At 48.8% G+C, this 26,228-nt stretch overlaps 1 protein-coding gene across 1 annotated transcript in view; it reads right to left on the bottom strand.

The window, feature by feature from the left end:
* NCAPG2 (non-SMC condensin II complex subunit G2) overlaps positions 1-26,228 on the bottom strand; it is a 63,678-nt gene that overhangs the window by 36,275 nt on the left and 1,175 nt on the right. The window contains exons 2-11 of the mRNA XM_068972740.1: positions 23,425-23,613; positions 23,002-23,116; positions 21,429-21,583; positions 19,938-20,072; positions 16,825-16,919; positions 15,531-15,600; positions 12,956-13,042; positions 10,189-10,284; positions 9,457-9,582; positions 1,365-1,544 (exon numbers count right to left, since the gene is read on the bottom strand). Coding sequence (XP_068828841.1) covers positions 1,365-1,544; positions 9,457-9,582; positions 10,189-10,284; positions 12,956-13,042; positions 15,531-15,600; positions 16,825-16,919; positions 19,938-20,072; positions 21,429-21,583; positions 23,002-23,116; positions 23,425-23,613 — 1,248 coding nt within the window. The remainder of the gene's footprint in view (positions 1-1,364; positions 1,545-9,456; positions 9,583-10,188; positions 10,285-12,955; positions 13,043-15,530; positions 15,601-16,824; positions 16,920-19,937; positions 20,073-21,428; positions 21,584-23,001; positions 23,117-23,424; positions 23,614-26,228) is intronic.

Below are 26,228 nucleotides of genomic sequence, written 5' to 3' on the forward strand. Positions count from 1 at the left end.
TACGGGAATTGAAAGAAAGAGGAGGCTCTGGTGGGGAGGTCCCAAAGCCAGAGTCCGAGTCCTTCCCGTCCTCCTCACAGCCCACTGCGCCCCTGTATGTCCTGACTCAATGCTGCATGGAAACGGGGGGGCACAGCGCCCCCCACGTCTCAGACCTGTGTGCCCCCACAGCCACCCTGCACCTAGGTGGGGATCAGAGGGAGTGGCCCAGGCTCAGACCAGACACGCGAGTCTGGAGAGCTGACATGCTGCACCACGCTCTCTTTCCAGTTATTAGGAAAAAGATATGTATTTTTAAGAGACTTTATTTTTTATTTTTTTGGCTGTCGAACAGCATGTGGGATCGTACTTCCCCCCCGGGATGAAACCCACGCCCCCTGCAGTGAAAGCACAAAGTCTTAAGCACACCTACCAAAGTGAAAGTGAAGTCACTCAGTCGTGACCAGCTCTGTGCGACCCCATGGACTGTAGCCTGCCAGGAGCCTCTGTCCATAGGATTTTCCAGGCAAGAGTACTGGAGTGGGTTGCTGTTTCCTTCTCCAGGAGGACCTACCAAGGACATCGCTAGAAGACTATGTATTTTAAACATCACAATGAAATGATTACAGATGAGCTGATACATGTCCTGCATTTGCTTCAAAGTAACTGGGTGAGAGATGACAGAAGCAGCTACAATGAGACAAGTGTGGCTGCGTCCTGAGAACTGCTGCAATGGGCGATGGACAGAGAATGTTCGTGTAGGTTCTTGTGCAAAGTACGCACAGCGTACAAAGAAGTTCATTCTGATAGATAACACCATTAAGAAATTTTAAAGACGTGCAGCTCCTGTTCTAAAACACTGTGCCCCCTCTGCTAGCATACAGGACAAACTAGCACCATTTCAAGCAGCCTTCTTCTATTTTGGGTGACGCTTTCATTCTGTTTTCTTCACAAGTGACATTGGATATCCAACAAAAATGTGAATGACGCTATACTTATGGAGTAGGGCTGGGGTGATTTTTAAATGTCTCTTTCCCTATGCTGCTGCTGCTGCTGCTAAGTCGCTTCAGTCGTGTCCAACTCTGTGCGACCCCATAGACGGCAGCCCACTAGGTTCCTCTGTCCCTGGGATTCTCCAGGCAAGAATACTGGAGTGGGTTGCCATTTCCTTCTCCAATGCATGAAAGTGAAAAGTGAAAGGGAAGTCGCTCAATCGTGTCCGACTCTTCACAACCCCGTGGACTGCAGCCTACCAGGCTCCTCTGTCCATGGAATTTTCCAGGCAAGCGTACTGGAGTGGGGTGCCATTGCCTTCTCCTTCTTTCTCTATAATTTAGGACCATCCTATAATAAACAGGTACTCCTTATATAATTTAAAAGCTTACCTTAAAGACCGAACAGCGCACATCAGCAGAGCTCAAATCAAATGCCAGCTCCTCGGTTACCTTCTTGAGCAGGTCAATAAGAATGGTCGGAGGCATCATCTCCCAGTATTTGGAGGTTATTTTACAAACACCAAGGATCCCTGCAGAACGGACCATCGGGTAAGGATCTTCTAAAAGGCTCTACAAGTACAAAAGGGAAAAAGGCCAAATTCTCTTAAATTAGTTCACTTTTTTCCACATTGGCTTTACTCGTGGGCACAACAGCAGTCACAACCCAATAGACATTTCAAGTCCACAAACAAGCAGACCCTGGGACCTCCAGTCACGTGTTGTTCCTACACAGTCACACAAACAGACCCGGACACACCCGGGGACTTCCAGTCACGTGTCGTTCCCACACAGTCACACAAACAGACCCGGGCACACCCGGGGACCTCCAGTCACGTGTCGTTCCCACACAGTCACACACAGACCTGGGGACCTCCAGTCACGTGTCGTTCCCGCACAGTCACACACAGACCTGGGGACCTCCAGTCACGTGTGCTTCCTGTAGTCGAGTGTTTACAGAAAACCATCTAGATAGGAGCACGTCAAGGCTGCTTATTGTCCCCCTGCTTATTTAACTTATATGCAGAGTACATCATAAGAAACGCTGGACTGGAGGAAGCACAGCTGGAATCAAGATTGCCAGGAGAAATATCAATAAACTCAGATATATACATGACACAACCATTATGGCAGAAAGTGAAGAGGAACAAAAAAGCCTCTTGATGAAGGTGAAAGTGAAACAGGAGAGTGAAAAAGCTGGCTCAAAAGTCAACATTCAAAAACCTAAGATCATGGCATCCGGTCCCATCACTTCGCAGAGAATAGATGGGGAAACAATGGAAACAGTGAGAGACTTTACTTTCTTGGGCTCCAAAATCATGGCAAATGGTGACTGCAGCATGAAATTAAAAGATGCTTGTTCCTTGAAAGAAAAGCTATGACAAACCTAGACAGAATATTAAAAAGCAAAGACATTACCTTACCAACAAGGTTCCATCTAGTCAAAGCTATAGTTTTTCAAGTAGTCATGTACGGATGTGAGAGTCAGACCATAAAAAAAGCTGAGCGCCAAAGAATCGATGCTTTTGAACTGTGGTGTTGGAGGAGACTCTTGAGAGTCCCTTGGACTGCAAGGAGATCCAACCAGTCCATCCTAAGGAAATCAGTCCTGAATATTCATTGGAAGGACTGATGCTGAAGCTGAAGCTCCAATACTGTGGCCACCTGATGCAAAGAACTGATTCACTGGAAAAGACCCTGATGCTAGGAAAGATTGAAGGCAGGAGGAGAAGGGGACAACAGAGGATGAGGTGGTTGGACAGCATCACCCACTCGATGGACATGAGTTTGAGCAAGCGCCAGGAGCTGGTGATAGACTGGGAAGCCTGGCGTGCTGCAGTCCATGGGGCAGCAAACAGTCGGACACGACCGAGTGACAACCGAACTGATCTAGACACGCGTGGTGCCTTGCCTGCCGCCCCTGCCGACGGCTCTGCTGCCTGCAGGGTCTCCAGCACCACACTGCCACAGAGGGACACACAAGGACTTTGGTTGTTCCCGTGAAACACAGGGTCTTAACCACTCTCATGGACTTCCAAAATGCCAGAACACACTCAGCTCAGGACACAGTGAACCTGCTTGTGGTCAGCTGTCCAAGCGGCGGGCAAGGGGGCGGGTGGGGACAGGAGGCTACACAGCCCTGATCCACAAACATGGGTCCCACAGAGCACGTGCAGAGGAGACGTGACCCTAACCCACTGCATATTTAACCAACTTACAGGAGAGTTAAAGGGCAGAGGAACATACGAATGACAAGTAGGACAGGTTCTGTGGGAAACGAGAAAGCAGCTGTGTTTCCTCAACAACAGAAGCCAGCATTAAAGAAGAAAGCAGAGAGGGAGATGGCGCGACTGCTGGAGCGCAAGCTGGTTGTCCAGTCACAACGCAGGTCTCGCCCGGGCACAGATTCAAGCAAAACTGGAAAAAAAACCCACTGAAATGTCACTGAAGAACAATGACTGAATATTTGATCAAATAAGGAATCACCATTCATCTTACTTGAGTTGTGCCAGTGGTGGGATTATGTTTAAAAAAAGGGACCCTGTCTTTTAAGGACACCTACTGAAGTAAAGGGGCTTCCCTGGCAGCCCAGATGGTAAAGGATGCGCCTGCAGTGTACGAGACCTGGGTTCGATCCCTGAGTTAGGAAGATCCCCTGGAGAAGGGAATGGCTACCCACTCCAGGATTCTTGCCTGGAGAGTCCCATGGACAGAGGAAGACTCGTGGGCTACAGTCCGTGGCGTCAAGAGAGCTAATCTTAGATAGATTGATAAGGAATCCAGGGCCCTCAAGGAGGAAGCGGTCCAGGGACCTTGAGGAAGAGAAAAGGGTCTGGGGCCCTCAAGGAGGAGAAAAGGACACACTTTTGTCTTTGTGCTTTGTCTCCATCACGTAAGACTGCTGCTGCTAAGTTGCTTCAGTCGTGTCCGACTCTGTGCGACCCCACAGATGGCAGCCCACCGGGCTCCCCCGTCCCTGGGATTCTCCAGGCAAGAACACTGGAGTGGGTTGCCATTTCCTTCTCCAATGCATGAAAGTGAAAAGCGAAAGTGAAGTCGCTCAGTCGTGTCCGACTCTGTGCGACCCCATAGATGGCAGCCCACCAGGCTCCCCCGTCCCTGGGATTCTCCAGGCAAGAACACTGGAGTGGGTTGCCATTTCCTTCTCCAATGCATGAAAGTGAAAAGTGAAAGTGAAGCTGCTCAGTCGAGTCCGACTTAGCGACCCCATGGACTGCAGCCCACCAGGCTCCTCTGTCCATGGGATCTGCCAGGCAAGAGCACTGGAGTGGGGTGCCGTTGCCTTCTCCTAAGAAAAGACTACAACTAACACCTCACTTTCTTTAGGACCAGAGCTAATGACCACACAACAAAACAATTCATCTTAAGCTCTGTGCTAAGATTTAGTCAGTTTAGTTGTTCAGTTGTGTCTGACTCTTTGTGACCCCATGGACTGCAGCACACCAGGCTTCCCTATCCTTCACTGTCTCCCGGAGCTTGCTCAAACTCATGTCCATTGAGCTGGTGATGCCATCCAACCATCTCATCCTCTGTCATCCCCTTCTCCTCCTGCCTTCAATCTTTCCCAGCATCAGGGCCTTTTCCAATCAGTCAGTTCTTCGCATCAAGTGGCCAAAGTATTGGAGTTTCAGCTTCAGCATCAGTCCTTCCAATGAATATTTAGGACTGATCTCCTTTAGGATGGACTGGTTGGATCTCCTTGCAGTTCAAGGGACTCTCAAGAGTCTTCTCCAACACCACAGCTCAAAAGCATCAATTGTTCGGCGGTCAGCTTTCTTATAGTCCAACTCTCACATCCATACATGACCACTGGAAAAACCATAGTTCTGACTAGACAGACTTTTGTTGGCAAAGCAATGTCTCTGCTTTCACTGTCAGGGTTGGTCACAGCTTTCCTTCCAAGGAACAAGTGTCTTTCACCTTCGTGGCTGCAGTCACCATCTTCAGTGACTTTGAAGCCCAAGAAAATGAGAGTCTGCCACTGTTTCCATTGTTTCCCCATCTATTTGCCATCAAGTGATGGGACCTTAGATACTAAGGATTATATAACAACAATGTATCTTGCTTGAGGACATGCTTCTCCTTTTTAACAAAAACCTTCTGAATCTTGTTATATTAAGACTTGCGGGAGTGGATCCCACAAGTGGTGGGAGCTTTCTATTGTCAGTTCTAATCTTGTTAACTTAAGATGCCGTTGCGGGAGTGGGTCTGGCCAGAGTGTACGAGGCCTCGCTTAGACTAGCACCGGGTGGGGGCACTCTCTGCCCCCTTCTGAGGTTTGTGTCGGAAGCTTTCTCTGCCCTTTTTGACCCTCAATTCTGCTACAAAAACGCTCTTGAGTGATCAAGTCTGCTCCCTGCTCGCAAAGTTAAATCTTTGGAGATCAAGAATCTGACATCATTCACCAGAAGCTATTAGAGTCGCAAAGAGTTGGACATGACCGAGCAACAAACACATTCACTGAAGTAATTAAGAGTTGAAATACTTTGTGGCTCAGATCTGCTTAAAAACAGGGAGGAGGAACCAAGTGGGCCGGGTCAGCACCACCAGGACTGTCTGAAGGCGCAGGGATCCCCTGCACAAGACCCTCTACTGCTACGTGCGGAACTTTCCAACCCAGAATTTAAAAGCAAAAATAGTCCTCACTCCATAATTAGGCCAGAAGGCGGCTGGACTCAGCTGAGTAAGCACTTCCTTCCTCCTCTCCTCCCGGGTGACAAGAGCAGGCGGAGCTGCAAACACCGGGGGGCTCTGCTCCCCAAGAGCAGGGCTGTGAGCGGGCGGCACTGTGCCCACAGGGCTCAGAGCAGCCGAGCCGGGCCAGGCCTTAGACACCGCGGGGGGAGGGCGGGGGTGGGGCGGGCGGCGGGGCAGTAAGCAAGCCGCTGAGAAGCGTGGAGACAGGTGCTGAGGGCCAGGCACACCGGGGAGCGGGCAGAAGCCCTGCCGGCTGCCCAGGCGGGGCGAGCCGAGCACACGCACAGGACACCCTGCGTCCCTGCCCCGCGGGCCGGCCTGCCTGCTGCCCAGGCCGAGGCCCCGGGGAGTCCGCCGGCGCCCGACCCACCCACGGACACAAAACCACGACCAGCGCGGCAGGCAGGGAAGACGGGCACGGAGGACAGCGCCGCACCGCCAGCGAGACCCCGAGCCGGCCGCCGCCTCCAGCCAACCCTTTCTTCACAACGGGGAGGGAAAGTGAAGACGATAGGTCACTTGAGAAAAACAAAAAGCAAGGAAGAGAGACAAAATAAAGAACAGGAAGGAAGAGAGAGAGCTCAAGTTTCATAGCTTCTGTTCGGTGTGGGTCACTTACAGTATTCTTCAACAGTGATTCCAGATGATCGCCTGAAGGCACACAGCCCACATCAGAGGCTCAGTCAGCCTCCAGGACAACGGCACTGAACGTGTGATGCGGTTTCCACACAGAGAGCCACTGCCCTCCAGGGACCACAGACATGCCGGGGGCCTCCTCTGTCATCTTCATCAAGCCCTCCCTCACCTCCTGGATCCCCTCAACCCCCTACTCAGGCCCTGACCCACAGGCCAGAGAGGCCCATGCCTGCCTCTGTGTGGCCCACAGGACATGAGAATTGTTTTTTGCTTCCAAGTGGTTGGAAAAAATGAATAATATTCTGAAACATGTAAATATCATATAGAATTCACGGATCAGTATCTGTAGGTCAGTTTCATTGGAATAAACCACTCCGCTGCCTTCCTGCCAAGCAGTAGAGGCCGTGGCGGGACCACGTGGCCACAGCCTAAAACCACTATTGTCTCACCCTCCCCAGAAACAACTCCTGCTCGTAACTAGCTCTGTTACTGATTTAACCATGACACGGCACTGCTCCCTAAAAGGGGTTAGGGACAAATGGACACTGGAAAGAAGAGAAGAAAAAGATTACTAAGAAAGTTTCCCGTGTCTAACATGCAACCAACACACTGAACTTCATGTTATAGTGGAAGAAAAAAAATCAAAAGATAAAGAAAATCATCCTTAAAATTTCAGGAGCCCTCAATGCCAGAAAACATACAAAATATTTTGGCAGTCCTGGAATAAAATGATTTTGAACACAAAATTTCTACCTGGCTGAACTATAAACTGTCACAGAAAAATAAAGGACATTTTAGGGTTCAGTCAGAGGCACCTGCCGCCCCAAGGACATCCACAGCAAAGCAAGGATCACGGCAACTCAGCTCTCAAGCGGCTGTTCACAACCACCTCCCCAGACGCGCTCACTTCACTCCCAGAAGAGATCCGAGGCTGTCACAGCACACTCTGCTCACACAAAAGCCTCTCCCTATCCATTTTCATCCCAAACAAGATTCCGTTATTGGCAGTTTTAATTTTCAAAGGTCTTTAAAATACCTGTTTTCACAGTGACATCCCATTTCTATAAGACTGTTGACAAAGTTTTGCTACTTGAAAAACAGAAACCCATCTCCACTAAGAAAAAACCGGAGGACTTCCCGGTAGCTCAGCTGGTAAAGAATCCGCCTGCAGGCAAGAGAGCCCAGTGGATCCCTGGGCCAGGAGGATCCACTGAAGAAGGGACACGCTGCACGCCCCAGCACGTGTGGGCTTCCGTGAAGCCGGACCTGCCTGCGAGCGTTTGAGTGCTTCTGGCAGAGGCATGGGTCTGCAGTGGTCTGCGGAGGGGTCAGCCTCTCTGGCTGCAGCAGACCTGGAAGGCACACTATGTGGCAAGATCCACACGCAGGAGGTCACTAGCCCCACCACAGAGCCATGGGGCAGACGACCCACAGACTGGAGAACAATGACATCCAAGAAGCCTTTGCACTGCTACAGACGTTCCAGGGCCCACAGCAGATCCCCACCCTGGGGATCGGGCAAAGGCACTGACAACCCCAGGGAGTTTGACTCTGGAAGCCAGTGGGACTTGGCTACATAACTTCCACAGGACTGGGGAACAGACTCTTGGAGGGCACAAACAAAACCTTGTGCACACCAGGACCGAGGAGAAAGGAGCAGTGAGACCCCTATTTGGAACCAGTCTGTTGTTCCATGTCCAGTTTTAACTGTTGCTTCCTGACCTGCATACAGGTTTCTCAAGAGGCAGGTCAGGTGGTCTGGTATTCCCATCTCTTTCAGAATTTTCCACAGTTTCTTGTGATCCACACAGTCAAAGGCTTTGGCATAGTCAATAAAGCAAAAATAGATGTTCTTCTGGAACTCTCTTGCTTTTTCCATGATCCAGCGGATGTTGGCAATGTGATCTCTGGTTCCTCTGCCTTTTCTAAAACCAGCTTGAACATCTGGAAGTTCACCATTCACGTATTGCTGAAGTCTGGCTTGGAGAACTTTGAGCATTACTTTACTAGCATGTGAGATGAGTGCAATTGTGCGGTAGTTTGAGCATTCTTTGGCATTGCCTTTCTTTGGAATTAGAATGACTGACCTTTTCCAGTCCTGTGGCCACTGCTGAGTTTTCCAAACTTGCTGGCATATTGAGTGCAGCACTTTCACAGCATCATCTTTCAGGATTTGAAACAGCTCAACTGGAATTCCATCACCTCCACTAGCTTTGTCCGTAGTGATGCTTTCTAAGGCCCACTTGACTTCACATTCTAAGATGTCTGGCTCTAGATGAGTGATCACATCATCATGATTATCTGGGTCGTGAACATCTTTTTTATACAGTTCTTCCGTGTATTCTTGCCACCTCTTCTTAATATCTTCTGTTTCTGTTAGGTCCAGACCATTTCTGTCCTTGATCGAGCCCATTTTTGCATGAAATGTTCCCTTGGTATCTCTAATTTTCTTGAAGAGATCTCTAGTCTTTCCCATTCTGTTGTTTTCCTCTATTTCTTTGCATTGATCGCTGAAGAAGGCTTTCTTATCTCTTCTTGCTATTCTTTGGAACTCTGCATTCAGATGCTTATATCTTTCCTTTTCTCCTTTGCTTTTTGCCTCTCTTCTTTTCACAGCTATTTGTAAGGCCTCCCCAGACAGCCATTTTGCTTTTTTGCATTTTTTTTTCCATGGGGATGTTCTTGATCCCTGTCTCCTGTACAATGTCACGAACCTCCTTAAAAGCTAACTAGCTGTGTTTGTGTTCACGACACTGCTGCACTTTACACAGGTGCTACCACCACGCCATGCACACAGATAAAGACAGAAAAGTCAATGCCCAACTTGCCCCAAGGTACACAGCTATCAGACAGAGGCACCAACCCCGGGCTCTGTCCTGACCATTGTGACACAGCCTCTATGCTGGGGGAACACATAAGACACTTCAAACTACACACAATAAATGATGAGAGGTTCCAAAACAGACGGAGAGGAAGAGGAAACAGACCCTGAGAGTCCTCGCTGCCACAGAAGGCACCGGGAGAGGCCAGGTTCTGGAAAGACTGCCCTCTGGAGGCCGCACGGGGGCGTCCCAGGGACATCCAGGCCCAGACTGCTGCAGGCTGGGAGCCCGGCCACATGAATACATACGTAGAGTTCTTCGAACTGTTTCTGAATCTCACTGTCCATCTCAATGGCGTTAAACCCTGGATGCCGAATAGGAAACGCTTCAACGAACAGCAGTGCAGCATTGGACCGGACTTCCGAGTTTCTGGCCTGGAATGATGAGAGGAGTTTCAGAATCCAAAGAGCTGACAGTTAGAAAGGCGTCAGTGCAGAATCCCTCAAGCAACGCTTCTAGTGTCTCAACACAGACACATTCCTATCTACATATGAAAGACAACTGTAACATTTAAACTAGCCAAGCTTGTGAGGCCTTCCTTAAATGAAGCCAAACTCCCAATTCCAAGTCGACAGAGACGTTTCCCTACCTCAAGGTCCACTGTGTCATGAAGAATCAGTCATGTCCTGCCCCCAGACCAGAGTCACCTGCGTTAGAATGACCCGCATGCTCGTCCAACACCTCCTCGCGTGCTGTGACCGTGGCCCCAGTCACCAGCAGGAGGCCCTAAGGGCCAGGAAGGCTCCGCCCAGCTCTGCACACACCACCCCGCCGAGCATGGCGACCCTCCTTCAGCTGGGCATGCAGCACTAGACCCATTCAGATCCCCAGCTTAAGAAAAGCTTTCAATAGAAGCATCGAGCATTCATTCAGAATCTCACACGTGCCCAGCCTCAAGTCTTACTTTTAGTGCCTGAATCAGAAGATGCTAAACCCCACAGCATGTTAGCATCCTAAACATGGACGGTTAAGAGGCACACCTTTAATCCTCTCCAAAGGATGGGCTTGTATAACTTGTAAAGCATCTCTTCCACTCCCTGCCGAACTTCCTTTTGATGGTGAAAATAACTCAGCACCTAAGAGCCAAGAAAAGAAGAAAAGAACAGTAATATTGGTGTTTTCAAAAAAGCACTTAAGATCCCACTTTGAGCAAACAGGGAGCACAGGCTGCCCCTGCATTCACGTCTTGGATGCACAGTTCTTTCTAACAGGAACCACAACAAGAACACACGCTGACAGCTCGGAACACGGCCAGCTCACAAAGGCACCTGTGCTGGAAAGGAAGACCTACAGCCTTGGGCTGCACAAAGGCTCGGGTTCCAGCTCCTACTCACCTACCAATAGCCACAAAGCCTCATAAAAAGACACACCTCTGACCTTCAGGGTCAAATGGAAAAGGAGCCAGCCTGACTGTTCCTACAGCCCATTCTGTCTCTAAAGTGCACTGGCTACAACTGTCTTGTTCTGAGAACCTCTTTCGGGCATTCAGAATGACGCGAAGAGTCAGCCCTTCACACCCACGGGCTCTGCCTCTGCAGACTCCACCAAGCGTGGATAGAAAATATTTGAGGGGAAAAAATTCCAGAAAGTTTCAAAGCAAAGCTTGAAACTGTCACTTGCTGGAAACTGTTTATGTAATAATCACGTCAGATTCACAGCCTCTTACAAGCACTTTCACTGCAACGGGTATAAGTGATCCAGAGAGGATGAAAAGTGCTCAGGAAGGCCCTGGGGCATTCATGGATCTGCTGCCCGATCGCCCGCAGACCTCGAGGGGCGACTGCATCTCAAAGGGGTGTCACTGCCCAGTGATCCTTCCCAGGAGAAACCTGGATATCAGGTCCCTCCCCAAAGGCACAGACAATCAGAAAACACACTGCTTTAACCAGCCAGGACCTTCCTGCGACTCTTCAGATTCTTGTCCCCAACAACAATCAGTGTTGCCTTTTGTCTAATTCACAATTCTTGCAGCCAAAGTTATATTAGTGAAAAATAGAATTTTTTTATAAATTAGGCTATAAAACAATAGACTTTAAGTGAATGTCAACCAACTTTGCCCTAAAAGAACTACAAATCACCAACTCAATAGACATGAGTTTGAGCAAACTCCGGGAGATAGTCAAGGACTGGGAAGCCTGGAGAACGGGAGCTCATGGCGTTACAGAGAGTCAGACGTGACGTAGTGACTGAACAGCAGCTGAGAGCTGCAATCTAGGGATCTCCTTTTCTGGCTGCAGACGCTTCATTTAGGAGATTTCAGCCTGTCATCTGCTTTCTGTGTGCGATATTAATTGGGTATTAATGGTACTTGCTTCACAGAGAGCTTTTAAACAACTATATGAGGAACAATTCATAAACCGTAAGTCACACTTATCAAGTGTGTAATTCAGTGGGTTTAGTATAGAGCTGTGCAACCATCACTACTATCTAATTTTAGAAGATCTGCTCAACAATAAGGGGATTTCTTACTTTCAAGTGACTTCTAAGGTATTTTCTGAAGCGTCTTTCAACATATCAATAAAACGACTTATCAGGTAAATTTGGTATTTATCAAAAGAAGGATTCAAGCAAGAAGCTATGACATGTTATAAGCAGTGAGAACGATGCCTTGGAGTCCAAGAACACATTTCACTTGAGAAGCGAAACCTGGTATCCTGCCTCCCATTCTGGCTGTGCGTCCTGCCCTGACCCTAACAGACAAGGGCGCCTGTGCTCACCTTCACTCCTTCCTACACAACGGAAAGTCAGGTACGAAGAAGCCTTCAGTTATTTGGTAGCAGCAGTAAAGTAACCACATCACAGACATGTACAGTTTAATAAAACACCACTCCTTACAATGAAGCAGAATCTGAACATTAAATCAGACATGCGAAGTAAATGACCCAAACTATCCACCACTTATGAAGTGCCAGGGACCGTGTGTGCTGGGTGGGGTGGGTGGTGGGGAAGGCACACGGATGTATTTTCATCTCTGGTTCTTTATCTTTGGATCATACAAACTAAATCATCAATAATATGAAATGTATTTTATCCATTCAAACTTAATATAGTTCACGCCTACAAATAATGACTCCACTACACAAACAGTAGCAGGCACCTCATCTCTATTCCTCTAGCTTCCTGACACACAGTTGCCCAAACCAGCAGACAGCACAGAGGCCTCGCCTGGGGCAGACACGGCCCCGCACAGCCGACCAGAGCCCCCACGTCCTCCTGCAGGAGCCCCGCTTATCACACTCCGTCAGAACAACCACCGCACCAACAGCAGACTTGTTCAGTCAGATCATGTACAACATGAGGATAAAACCCGCACCCAAATTCTGAGACCACCTTTTAAAAACAAAATTCTATCAAGAGAAACTATCAGAACATTTATCCGATACAGTTTGCAGACTACAAGGTGGAAATGCGGTCTATGAGAGCCAACAGCGAGAATAACCTCGAACAGCCTCTTCTAAGAGAGCAGCAGTAGCGGCAGTAAAGAGCGACGGTTCTAGACACTTTTATGTCCAGGGACGCAGTTGAAGGTTGTCTGAATGCAGTTCCTATGCCTTAACAACAGGTGTTTGCTTTCCTAACCGAACCTTTGGCGCCAAGGTAGATCTCCCAGAATTCCAAATGCCAAGATTCTGAAAAATTCCTTTAACTGATGCCTGTGAAAGCTTAACAAAATTTCACAAAAACAACTCTCTAAAAACAAAAAATATGAGACACAATTTTCCAAAGTGCTGCAAGAGTGTGGCTCACCTTGCGCACTCTGGAGTGCACTGGAGACCTCCGAGGAAGGTGGACACCATGGTGCATGAAGTCCTGGATGCAGTCGTTCTCGATGGCCTGGAACAGCCAGCAGGAGAGTGTGGGTGAGCGCGCCCCACAGAGAGCGGGGAGGCCACGGCGGAGAGGGCAGGAGAGCACGGGTGAGCGCACCCCACAGAGAGTGGGGGGGGCGGGTGGTGGTGGGCCACGGCAGAGAGGGCAGGAGAGCACGGGTGAGCGCGCCCCACAGAGAGCGGGGCAGGAGAGCATGGGTGAGCGCGCCCCACAGACAGCGGGGAGACCACGGCGGAGAGGGCAGGAGAGCACGGGTGAGTGAGCCCCCACAGAGAACGGGGTGGGGGGGGGCCACGGCGGAGAGGGCAGGAGAGCACGGGTGAGCGCGCCCCCATATGGCATGCAAGCCTGGATCAAGCCAGAGAGGGCTCAGAGACAAAGGTGGGCCTGGGAGCACCCCTCCTGACTCATCTGATAATCTCAGAAAACTGGATCTGTTCCAAGAGTTTACCTCACCCCCCGCCCAAGAACTCACACCGAACTGCCTCTAAGGTGGGGGCCAGGATTCCAAACTGACAGAAACAGACGTCTCGCAGGCAACCCCAGCGAGGGGCAGCGCAGGCAGTTCCCAGGACCCCACGGCAGTAGGGAAGGGCCCGAGGGAGACTCACTACTAACATTTACCTTGTCTCCACTAACTGAGAATGCTCCCTGAGGCTACCCCTCGGTCTCAGCGTGACTCCTGTGGGAACCATGCTGCCCGACCTGTGATCACACAGGAGGTTCACGGCACCACCAGCCAGGCATCTGGGCCACAGAAGTTGACCCTTGAGAGCCAGCCACCAGAACACGGGCATTCTGCAACCGACCAGGTTTGCCAACATGTCAATGGCAGAGATTTCTTCAAAGAGAAGAAGGCTTTAAATGACGTAACAAGCAAATGCCACTGGGAGACTTGTTGGCTCCTGACTTCAAAATGAAGACATTCTTAACAAAGCAGAGAAGTTCAAATATTAGTATGGGGCTTCCCTGGTGGCTCAGATGGTAAAGAATCTGTCCACAATGCAGGAGGCTTGGCTTCGATCCCTGGGTCAGCAAGATCCCCTGGAGAAGGAAATGGCAACCCACTCCAGCACTCTTGCCTGGAGAATCCCATGGACAGAGGAGCCTGGCGGACTGTTGGCTCTTAGGGGTCACAAAGTAAGCATGATGATGGCGCTGTATAACCAGGCCTTCTAGAGAGGACGCATCCTGAAGTGCACAGGAGTAAGGCGTCACATCTGGAGTTTGCTTTAAAAACTTGAAGGGACAGAGGGAATGGAGTGACACTGAGACGCACACATTTCTGGTACTAATTTGGTGCAGACCTAAACAGTTACATTTAAATCACAAACTCCTATTTTCAAATCACTGCTAGAGAAAAGGGGGAACAAATACTCCTTCCTGAGAACTGTTTCATGAACTATAGAGCAATGCAAAAAATGCATAAGAACATCCTGGTTCTGCCAGGTCCCCACAAAACTATGCCCTGAGAAACTATTGTAGAATCTGTCTACAGGGACACGGGAATGGTAAGTTCTTGTTTCCCAGAAGCAGACAGCAGTGCTAACTGACAGCAGATTTAACTGAAGCGCAAGCCGGGCAAGAGAGGAGAATGTACAGGAATGAACCACGAGCACGGGTGGTCAGCCTCCCCTCGGCCCCCGACACTGGCCCAGGGCCTGCTCCCCCAGGAGAAAAGACCCCTTTACTCTCAGAAGGAAAAAAACTCATCTAAGAACCTAGTATGAGAAAAACGTAAGGGATATCAGACATTTTCTTTTGATTTTTTTCCAAAAGAGCCTATGACTGTTTAATTGTGAATTACACAGCCAGTAGGTAGGTATTACAGTCATTAAAGGTTATAAGCCTGATTCAGTCAAACACCTTTAAATTCTCAAATTGTGTTGCTGAAGAGATGGCCTGAGTCTCCCAAGGAGTACTGGCCAACAGAAACACAACATCAGCCACAAATGCAGTTTTAAGCCTCCCAGCGGCCACACTAAAAACAGAAAAAAAAGGCAAACTTACTTTAATAATATATCTTGTTTAGCCCAATTATCCAACACACTATCATTTCAACATGCAATCAATATTCTTTTAAAAATATCCATGAGATACTTTATATTCTTCTTTTTCCAGACCGTCTTGCAAATCTGGTGAGCTTCTTACACTTACAGCCCGTCTCAGCTTGGACTGGCCACGTTTCAAAGGCCCAGCAGATATACGTGGTCGGACACTGCAGGTCCAGAGCTGCCAAAACGCGCAGAAGCCTTGGTTCCACTCAGACTGCAGGTCGTGGGGAGGGAGGGACATCCTGAGGCGGTGCTCGGTGGGGGCGTGACCGAGCAGGTGTGGATGACACCACGCCTGCGCCATGTGGACGCTCACTGGGAGCTTTGGCTTGACAGACAGGCACGAACGGGCTTCAAACAGCCCTAGTGTGGCTATTTATTTAGTAACCAGAACACGATGAAAATGTGCTGACCTTCCATAAAACAAAAGGAAATACCTCCGTTACTTTCCCTGAAGCCTTTTTCCAAGCTCTGAAATAAATTTCCGCAATGTGCACCATCGAAGATCTGGGGAAAAAAAAAATTAATGCAAATTTGAAGAATTATATTTTTCACATGTATCGTTTCAGGCAGTCTCCTCTCCCAGGGACGAAGACACTGTTTTACACTAGTGCTTCCCGAAGTAGAGACAGGTTGTCTGCCTGGAGCAGGAAGCAGAAACTAGTCTGGAGAAGGACTGAGATGTCAACTTCTTCCTCCTCAGTCACTGCTTCCCCAGAACTTCACTATTTTCTGTGAAACTATGAAACGTACGCCCAGAACCAAATTCTTAAGTAAAAAACTTTAAAGATACATTTGTTTCTACTAAGAACTGTAAACATAAAAAGGTTAAATGCAAATGCACTTTACTGCGGAGCCATTCTAGGCTGATTAGCTCAGGCACAGGGAGCCCTAAAGTACCAGGTCTCACACAGACTCACGATGAGGGAGATCTGACTCAGCCCGAATACTGTGCAAATGAGGGCAGCGGAGGCAGCAGCATTCCAGGGAGCAATCAGAGAGCCAGCACCGAGTCCCAGCTGAGCTCTCACACAGCCGCCTGACGGGACAGAGGATCTGAAAATTCCAGAGCAGGTCAGGCACTTGACCTCGAATGCGGCGAACAGCTCCCAACGCTGCCAGGGCCCAGAGGCTGGGGAACCGGCAGCGGGCCCTCCTCAGGGGCCCCTCCACCGCCCACGCAGCTCCGCCTTAGGGAGACCGAAGTGCGCGCGCAGCCCCAGAGGACCGGACGTTCCAGCCACATGAGCTTTACTACGGCTGAGGCCGAGATGGAGCCGGCGGATAATCTATGTAAAGACTTACCACTAGGTCAAGTCTTACTCTCAGTGTCACTACTGAAAAAGAGCGGCTTCCTAGAGCAAGGAAAATAAGTATTCAGTAATACAACAGTACATGATACATAAGAAGAGAGAGTTTCTAAAGCTTCTGATCATCATCAGCATGCTAGTCACTCGGTCATGTCTGACTGTGACCCCAGGGACTACAGCCCAGCAGGCCCCTCTGTCCATGGGGCTCTCCAGGCGAGAACACTGCAGCAGGTAGTCACTCCTTTCTCCAGGGGATCTTCCCGACCCAGGGATCGAACCCACGTCTCCTGCACTGCAGGCGGATTCTTTACCAGCTGAGCCACCAGGGCAGCCCCTAAACGTTGACCTGACCAAAGTCAGGTCAAGTAGAAACTTTCAAAACCAGACTAAGCACAAAATGCTACTTGTTTTTAATACTTACTTTGGTAGTCCCTGTAACTGGTTTTTAATGGCCCCATGAATCATTTTAATGAAATTTATATTCCAATTGAAGAGAGAACTAAGAAATCTTCTTCCCTATAAATTAAAAATAGGATGTGATGTTAAAATTGCAACCACATAAAAAGTCCCCAGTAACTAAAAACAAACAGTTCTTTGAAAGTGTAGTAACTAGTGCTGAAGCTCGCTACTCCCGACAAAGGAAGCACCCGTACTTCTAACCCGGAAGCTGCACGCTGCAGCGGCGGGGCCCGCGCGGGGCAGCAGGGCAGGCGGGGCCGCACACGCTGGTGCGAGCAGCAGGGCCATCAGGCCTCGACAGGCAGGGTTAACAAGTATTTATTGGAAATAAGTTGCCAGTGGAGTCCAGAAGAGGTTTGTCATTGACCTAGAATGACTGGAGACTGACCTGACCAAATTAGTAACTGATCAGGAAGCTAGTTCAGCTATCCTAAATTTAAAAGAGAACACAAATTTTAAAAAGAGAGAGCTTTAACACACACATATACGTCTAAGTGCTCATTCGCTATACCATGTCCAAGTCTTTGCAACTCCATAGACCATAGCCCGCCAGGCTGCTCTGTCCGTGGGATTTCCCATGGAAAAATACTGGAATGGCTGCCCTTTCCTCCTCCAAGGGATCTTTCCATCCCAGGGATCGCACCCACATCTCTTGCACTAGCAGGCAGATTCTTTACCACTTGAGCCACCCGGGAAAGACCATGTACATCTATGTTTGCATCTGTGTGTGTGCGCATGTGTGTGTTAAACAAGTGCACTTCACCCACTGCTGTGTGCAATTCCATGGACAGGGGAGCCCAGTGGGCTACAGTCCATGGGGTTGCAAACAGTTGGACACAACTGAGCGACTAACACACACACACATGTACAAGTCAATAAAAAGTGTGTCTGAATCCACTCTATACTTTACTCTCCCAAACTTCACAACTACCCTGGACGCCCAGGGCAGAGGCCCAGTGTCTCTCCAACAATGACGACGTCAGAGCAGCAGCAGCAGTCAGCGTATCTCCCGTCACCCGGGCACCGAGGGCCCCGTGAAAGGCCGAGTGTGCCCCCGAGGGGACCCTGGGAGGTGGCGGCCGCTATTCCTACACCGCAGAAGGAAACACTGAGACTATACGGTGTGTGATCAAGGCGACCTACCACCTGTCCAGTGGACACCAGGGGTCAGCCTCTCTGAACCCCAGAGCTGAAGGTTTCGGCCAGTGTGGGCAGCAATCAGGTCCAGCCCTTCGGTGCCACCAGTGAGAGGGTGCATGGGGAGCAGGCACGCTGGGGTCAAAGCCTGCCCTGCCCCACCGTGAGTGTGAGGCCTGAGCAAGTTCCTCAGGGGGCCCTCTTCCTCTGGGAGGTCCTTCCCAACACCTCCTTCGGGGACGGGTGACCGCTGCCCCCTTTTGCCTCAAATCATGTCCGCCAGGCCATAAGCAGTCAGAAACAGGGCCATATGCTATATCAAAAACAACATGCTTTGCATCCCAACGTGGAAATACAGTCAATCTAAAAAGACCAGTCAATCTTAAAGGAATAACCCTGAATATCCATTGGAAGGACTGATGCTGAAGCTCCAATACTTTGGCCACCTAATGCGAACAGCCAACTCACTGGAAAAGAGCCTGATGCTGGGAAAGAATGAGGGCAGGAAGAGAAGGGGGTGACAGAGGAGATGGTTAGATGGTATCACTGACTCAATGGATGTAAGTTTGAGCAAACTCTGCGAGACACTGAAGGACACGGAAGCCTGGCGTGCTGCAGTCCATGGGGTCGCAAAGGGTCAGACATGACTGAGTGACGAAACAATGACCAAAAAGACTACAGAGGGGCTTCCCTGGGGGCTCAGTGGTAGCGAATCCGGCTGCCAGTGCAGGGGACACCAGCTCGATCCCCGCTCCAGGAAGACCCCATGCCATGGGGCAGCCAAGCCCGCACACCGCAGCCACTGAGTCTGTGCTCTGGAGCCCACGCTCTGCAGTAACAGAAGCCACCGCCGCGACGGCCCCGCCGCTGCAGCCAGAGAGCCGAGCAGCAGCAGAGCCCCAGGGGAGCCAGGACAAAGACAACTTTTCTATTTAATCTAAACCTCTGCCCAAAATTACAACAAATTATTTGAGGCTCATGAGCAAGTCCAAGAGAGCGAGGCAAGCCACTCTGTAATTTCAATTCTCTAATAGCCACATGAATAAAAGTAAAAAAGATTAAATTAACTTCAATAATGTATTTATGTAATCTAACATATCCAAAGTGTTAAATATGTAATAAATACACAAAAATTATTAATGTGATATTTAACATTTTTTTTCCATATCAAGTTTCAAATGCCTACGTATTTCACATTTAAGGCCACAGCTGGACTGGCCATACTTCATGTGCTTGGTAGCCGAGTGTGGGAGTGGCCACTGGTGGGACAGTGGGGCACTGGGCCAGGAGCCTCGCTTTGGATTTACTGATGGGTATGAAAAACCAAGAACCTTATTATGATAGCTTTGAGTTATATGCCAATTAACCCGGAATTAGGGCAGAAGGCCAGATCTGGTCCATGGGGAAGTGCCTTCTCAACCTTATTTTTAGTCATTTTTAATTTAAAATGTAATCATGGCTCCCCCAGGATTCACACAGCCACCTGTTACCATCTCCTTTAATGATGAAAGACACAATGACTTGTAAAATGTTTGCTTAACACTGTCATGCAGTAAATATGAATTGCAACAAATATAATAGCTCTTGACAGTTAAGCTGGCCCTTTTATTAAGACACTGAGCATGGTGCAAACAGCAAACTCACAAACATAGGAAAAACTTCCATCAAAAAGCAGCTCACAGGGCTTTCCTGGCGCTCCAGTGGGTAAGAATCCGCCTACCAACGCAGGGAACATGGGTTCGCTCCCTGGTCCAGGAAAACCGCACATGCTGTACCCCAACTTAGACCGTGCTCCACAATAAGAGAAGCCCTGAGAACCCCACACATTGCAGCGAAGAATGGCCCCTGCACGCAGCAAAGACGACTCGGCACAGTCAGAAAATGAATTAATTTTTTTAAAAGCAGTTCCCAAACACACCAAGATGAAAAACCACTTGCCTCTTCTTTTTTGATGTAATTGACATTTATGAAGCACTCAAGCAGCATGTCTTTAATTTCTCTACTTTCTTCCAAATGATAATCAAAGCAATATAAAGCCTGATGGATACGCCACAGCCGACATATGTCTGCACCCTGGGGATGACAGGGAAAGAAAATCGACTAATTTTTTTTTTTTTTTAATAACGGGTAAGGCCACATTTCAAATTAACTATGAGACTATTTTATGTCATCAAAAAAGAAAAAAATGACAGGAGAAAACATTTTAAAATTTGCAAACAAAGCTCCAGAGAACATTTTCCTAAAACCCAGGCAAAAGCAAGCAGGGATGCTGACAGCCAGTCTGCGCACCATCTTACGCACCAACGAGGAGGTGAGCCTGCGCTGAGCCGCGCCAGGCCACGGAGCGACTGCCACAGGACTGCGCCGCCAGGAAACAGACCGTGGACGTTCTTAACTGGAAACGTAATCGGCCTGTGTGGCTGGTGGCTACTGTGGTAAACGGCACAAGTGCAGACGTTTAAATAAAGTCTTGATTTTAAAGGTGAACAAGGATGGCAGCGAAAATGGATTTTAAAAAGGGAAACCAAGGATGGCTTATGGATAAGTTCTGACACAAACAATGAGTTCTCAATCACTCCTATGCCCAGCAGGGAGTCAGAGTGCGAGCTGAGGATACAGTCAAAAAGATTCTTTTCTGCCGTGAAATTGACTGCTCCTTGGAGGCCACCATGGGACAGTCTGTCCCATGGGAGTTAAGAACAGGATCAGCTGCAAGGTATGTAGAAAGCTGTTGGCAATGTGTACCAAGAGCTCCAAGTTCAAACCCACTGACCTACAGATTTCACTTGCAGGAATCTGTGACAAGTCAGCAAAGATGTAGAGGGAGGGCAAAGAGAAACCCCAAGATCCCTCAACTGACAAGGGTTGCCTTGGCAGTGGAATTACTGATGATTTTTGTTTTTTTCAGTATTCCCTCTTCATTTGCCCAGTTTTCTAAGATGAACAGAAGTATCTGCTGTTGTTTGATCAGGGGAGAAAACTGCTCTTTCTCTGCATCTCTGAGTTGCATGCCAAGGACTGAAGGATGTGTGATATCCTGCACTCGCCATGCTTCCTGCGGGCCCGCCCAAGCGTCCGCAGGCCTGGGCTGCAGTCTACAGCCCTGCCCCAGCTGCCCTCCTGCCCACCCACTCGGGTCGGCAGGCTTTCCCTGACACGCCCCCGCTCAGTCCTCCCCGGAGCAGTTCCCATCGAGGGTACAGCCTTCCGTAGGCCACACACCAAGGAAGACGGGGAGAGAGTCTGTGCACAACGCACACACGTGGAGCTCGGCCCACCCTTGACCGCCCACCTCGGAGCATCACCCAGGGAAAACCCCGACTGGGAGCCACCATGCCAGGCCTCTCGTGCTCAGACATGACTTCTAACTGGAATAAGCGTGTGCACTTCTCAGCAAAGCGCAGCGTGTACTGCAGAAAGGGAACGCACTGTCCTCGTCCTGAGACTCCTCCGCAGCAGCATGACGAAGGCGGTCTTGCCCATGTTCTCCTTGGCGGGCAGGCCTCTCTCCCACCACTTCACGCACAGGTCCTGGATGGAGCCCTGCAGCGCTCGCTCACCCTCTGGCAGCGCGTACAAAATTCCTGCAACAGAGCAGCCGCTGCACAGTGAGTGCATGCAGGGAACCGGGGCCAGTCCAGATCCGGCCCAGACGAGCACGCGACTCACAGTGTGCCCAGCAGACACTGGCGTGACTCACCAAGACCTCTACCCCGTGTTTACAGCATACAAACAATGCCAACTGAAACACTGTCCCACCGCTGCTGCAAAGCGGACCCAACAGAGCGGGAAATCTCAGAAGACCAAGAGGCCCTATCGCCCAAACTCCTAGCGATGAGCGCTCCATACCCGAGTGCAGGGACACCCACGGCAACACTCAACGGCTGAGCCAGGGCAGGCCGAGTGACCAGCTACCCCACAACTACGCCTCAGCTTGTTGGCCTCAAGCTCTGGCTCACTGGTGAAAAATAGGAAAAGCAACTATTATAATGAATAGAAAAGCTGTAGTGCTGTTATTAACAAAAGAGCTCAAGAACTAAATTAAAATACTGACAGTGTGCTCGTAACTATAATCCAGACATCTGAAAGCCGTTACTCTAAAGCGAAATTCCTGAATTAATGGGGAATTTCATGTTTGGAGACTGAGGATGAACTGGTGGTAACAGCCACAAGCATCTGCGAGCTCCTTTCATACTGACCGGGGTAATCTTAATAAGACACATTAATTCCACACAAGAATTCTGAATAAGAGTGCATACTAAACAGATATATAAGTCAAGTGGCTCTAGTTTCTGTGTGAAATGAAAATGCCAGTGAGAATTTGATGACAAAATCTGATTAGGGAACTAATCAGATTCACACAGTGGGAGGTAAGGGTCCCTGTGAGATTTTTCTTAAAAAAACAACAACAACAAAAAAAATCACTCAAAGTTATCTTTGCACCTTTTATAGCTACAATTTCATTCAAATCTTATATAATCAGATCTCCTCATAAACTCATACTGGTGTTCCTACTAAATTAATAGCTATCACTTCACAGTTTACTTAAAATTTAGAGTACCAACTTAGGAACATTTGAGTAGCAGGAGTCAACTCCTGTTCCCCAGGTTATACTCATGACGCAATTAGAGAGGAAAAGGCAGTGTCACGGGTATTGGGCTTCCTTGAACTGCTGGGCAGTAAATCACCAGCTGAGGAACGTGCAGTGACTGCCTCCCCTTTATCAGCTCTTATTGGTCCTGAAGGTTCAAATAAGATATTTGTAAAAAACCTCTAAACAGCGATCAGTTGTCCAGTAATGCACATTTTCACCATCTGAAACATTTATATGTGGCTCAAATGAAATAATTACTCAGGACAGCCCCTAAAGGAATGCTCCTTTGCTTGTTTTTTCCAGCTGAAGTACCAGAGCCCTGCTTCTCCACTGCTGGGGGCTTCCCTTTATTGTGTCACTCAGACACAGCACTCATTCACACCCCACGTTACTGCAAAGTCAACTTACCATTTAATATAACAGCACACTCCAGTAAGGCTTCATAGTTCTCTCTTTCATTTATTACTGACACAGAAGCAAGAATCACAGATGTAATTGCATGGATTATTTCTATGTTTCTATGCTATAAGTAAAAAAATAAATAAATAAAATTTAATTTTAAATGTAAAACTTACTAAATTTATGAAAATAAAGCTACACTTGACACTTATTCTAAAAAGTTAGTTAAAGCTGAACACAGGTCAGCAGTTTGAAAAGAGCAACCCTGAATACTAGGTAAATAATGGTAGGATCAAAAAAGGTATAATTACATTAAATAGACTTCTGGTACTCTCGTCTTCTAACTTAACCATGTAAAATTCAATCATACACAATAAGCAATTACTTTTTTAACAAGAAAAAGGAAATTTATCTTTGAAGGACGAGGGTTACCGTTTTTGAGCCCTGCTCTGCTTTCAGGCTGTCTTCACTGGGGGCTTTGGCTGCCTGCCACCCCTCCACTGGGCTCTCCAACAACACGTCTACGAGCAAATTCTTGAGCCTTTGCCATAGTTCTTCCTTCTGCTTCCTTGATAATTCATCTATCAACTCATTTAGGTTGAACGGGTCACAAGTATCATTCTGCAAAATAAATAGCAACTGTTACATTTCAAATACAAAAAAACCAGTTCTATCTTCCTTATAATGGCATCAAAAGAAATTTATGTGCTAATAACTAAGTTTGAAATTCGAGAGTTGGGCTGTAGTTTTTGAAATCCAGTCCTAAAAGGGCAAAGTACAGGAATGATTAGACAGAAAGCAGAAGATTCCTCTGCCCCTAGTCAGTCCCCTTCACCCCCTTAGCAAAACTGCCCCCGACACCAATCCACCCAGATGTCCTCCGTCTCCAGGCCTGAAATCTGGTTACAAGTGTATGCCAGAGCTCAGGTAACAGTAAGAGCCACAACAGTAATAATACGGCCATGCCAAGGACTGCAAGCTGATTTTCTGGTCTCCAACCAGTCTTGGGCCCTGACTTTGTCCCTGTATCCAACCTGGCACAACCTGAGCACCACTACAGCCACAGGGAGGGACTACAACTCTTTGAATAAAATAAAAGCCAATGAGGCCATACTGATAATAAACAGTAGCCAATAACTGGGTTTCCCCAGTGGCTCAGCAGTGAAGAATCCGCCTACAGTGCAGGAGATGCAGACGACGTAGGTTCAATCCCTCGGTCAGGAAGATTCCCTGGAGGAGGGCATTCCAACCCACTCCAGTATTCTTGCCTGGAGAATCTCACGGACAGAGGAGCCTGGCGGGCTACAGTCCACAGCATCACAAAAAGTCAGACACAAATGAAGCAACTGAGCATGCACACACAGCCAATAATTTATCAATAATTAACTAATGGCACTGGCATGCTATTAATAGCAATAAATAAACAGCAGCAATTTGGGACTGGAAAATCACAATTTTGTAGTGATCACAGTAATAATTGATTCACAGGCAAGAAATCCCAACTGTCAATATATTTTAAAGATATTATGAAATACACATATGGAAAAGTGCACTAAGTGTGACTGTAGGTAAATAAACAAAGCCACGTGTCTCCACCACCCCTCCAGGGCTGCCGCCCTCCCTCCCCGTTTCTTCAGCATTTATGGTAATTACTGCAGTGCTTTTTTTGATAACATCACTACCGTCTGCATCCCTAAACCATGTCCTGTAAATAGGTCTATTTTCCACTTGGCAGAGAACTGGGTCACAGGGTCTCTGTTCTTTCATATCTTGCTTCTCTTGCCCAACATTATTTAGTGACGCTCATCCATACACTGCATATCATTATAGTTCATTTAGTTTCATTTCATTTCCATTATAGTGTTGTTTTTACTTTTGTAGAGCTTTCCATTGCATAAGCATAACAAAATATATTTATCCATTCGTCTGTTGATCATCATTTAGTTGTTTCTGGGTTTGGGGTATTTCACAAAAACACTGTAAAGAACATTGTTTTACATGGCTCTTATTTAAGGACTAAATAAAGAATGGATTGCCAACTGAAGAGTCTGTATACATTCAACTCTATCAGTTGAATCTGTATTTGTTACTCTAAACGGTGTAGCAGTCTCCATATACCCAGCAGTGATGAAATTCTCAAATATTCCACGTCTCCCCAACACGTAGTACTTTCAGTCTGGCGGGAGACAGCGGTATTTCACCTTTTTGTTTTCTTCCTAAGGGCAGAAGCTCGATGAGGAGAAAAGAACTGACCTAGTCTCAGTTTACTTCCCTGCAGCATGCGCGCACGGTCAGTCACTTCATGTCTGGGACTCCATAGACGGCAGCCCGCCAGGCTCCTCTGTCCATGGGACTTCCCAGGCAAGAATGCTGGAGTGGGCTGTCACTTCCTCCTCCAGGGGATCTTCCCCACCCAGGGATCGAGCCCGCGTCTCCTGTGTCTCCTGCACTGGCAGGTGGATTCTTTACCACTGAGCCACCTGGGAAGCCCATTTCCCCATAGATCACTTGTTAACTACAAAAATGGGACCACTAACGCACCAGCAATGACACAAATCGACACCACGCGCCTCACCAAGGAGGCCGTGACGCCACTTACACACCAGCCCCTGCATATGCACAAATGAGCAAACAAGGGCAGGGGAAGGGCAGGCCTCAGAGCAGCTGCCTGCACGCTTCCAGACTGTCAGTCACGGAGGTGAGGGCTGTGGCACTCTGAGTGAAGAGACTCGCAAGGCAGGGCAGCGGAGCAAGGCCACCTCTCCATCCCAGCCCCACCAGCCTCCTCCCCGCGGGCCCGTCCGTGTGGCCCAGGGCTCTCTGTCTCCCCACTGCCTTTGTCCAGAGCTCTCCCAGCCCCACCAGCCTCCTCCCCGCGGGCCCGTCCGCGTGGCCCAGGGCTCTCTGTCTCCCCACTGCTTTTGTCCAGAGCTCTCCCCTGCAACCTCCACGCAGTTCCTCGCTGTCACTGCTCTGCCTTTCACTGCATGATCAGAACGAGTGAGGCAAGTGCCATGCACCCCGAGGGCACAGACTCTAGAGTCGGGGCCCTAAAGCGGGGCTCCTGCAGAGTCGGTCCTAGGCCTTTCTCCTGTTACACTGCATAGATGATCCCACGCACCCCAGCCGGAGCTGACGGCCCCGAGCCTGCCTCCAGCCCAGAGCTGCTCCTGCCTCCAGGCCTGCCCCTCCACCTCCTCCTGCACGCCTCTCACACGTGCGTCCTGGAGCCTCTC

This window comes from Capricornis sumatraensis, chromosome 5, assembly GCF_032405125.1.
Source record: "Capricornis sumatraensis isolate serow.1 chromosome 5, serow.2, whole genome shotgun sequence".
In the NCBI taxonomy this organism is placed as follows: Eukaryota; Metazoa; Chordata; class Mammalia; order Artiodactyla; family Bovidae; genus Capricornis; species Capricornis sumatraensis.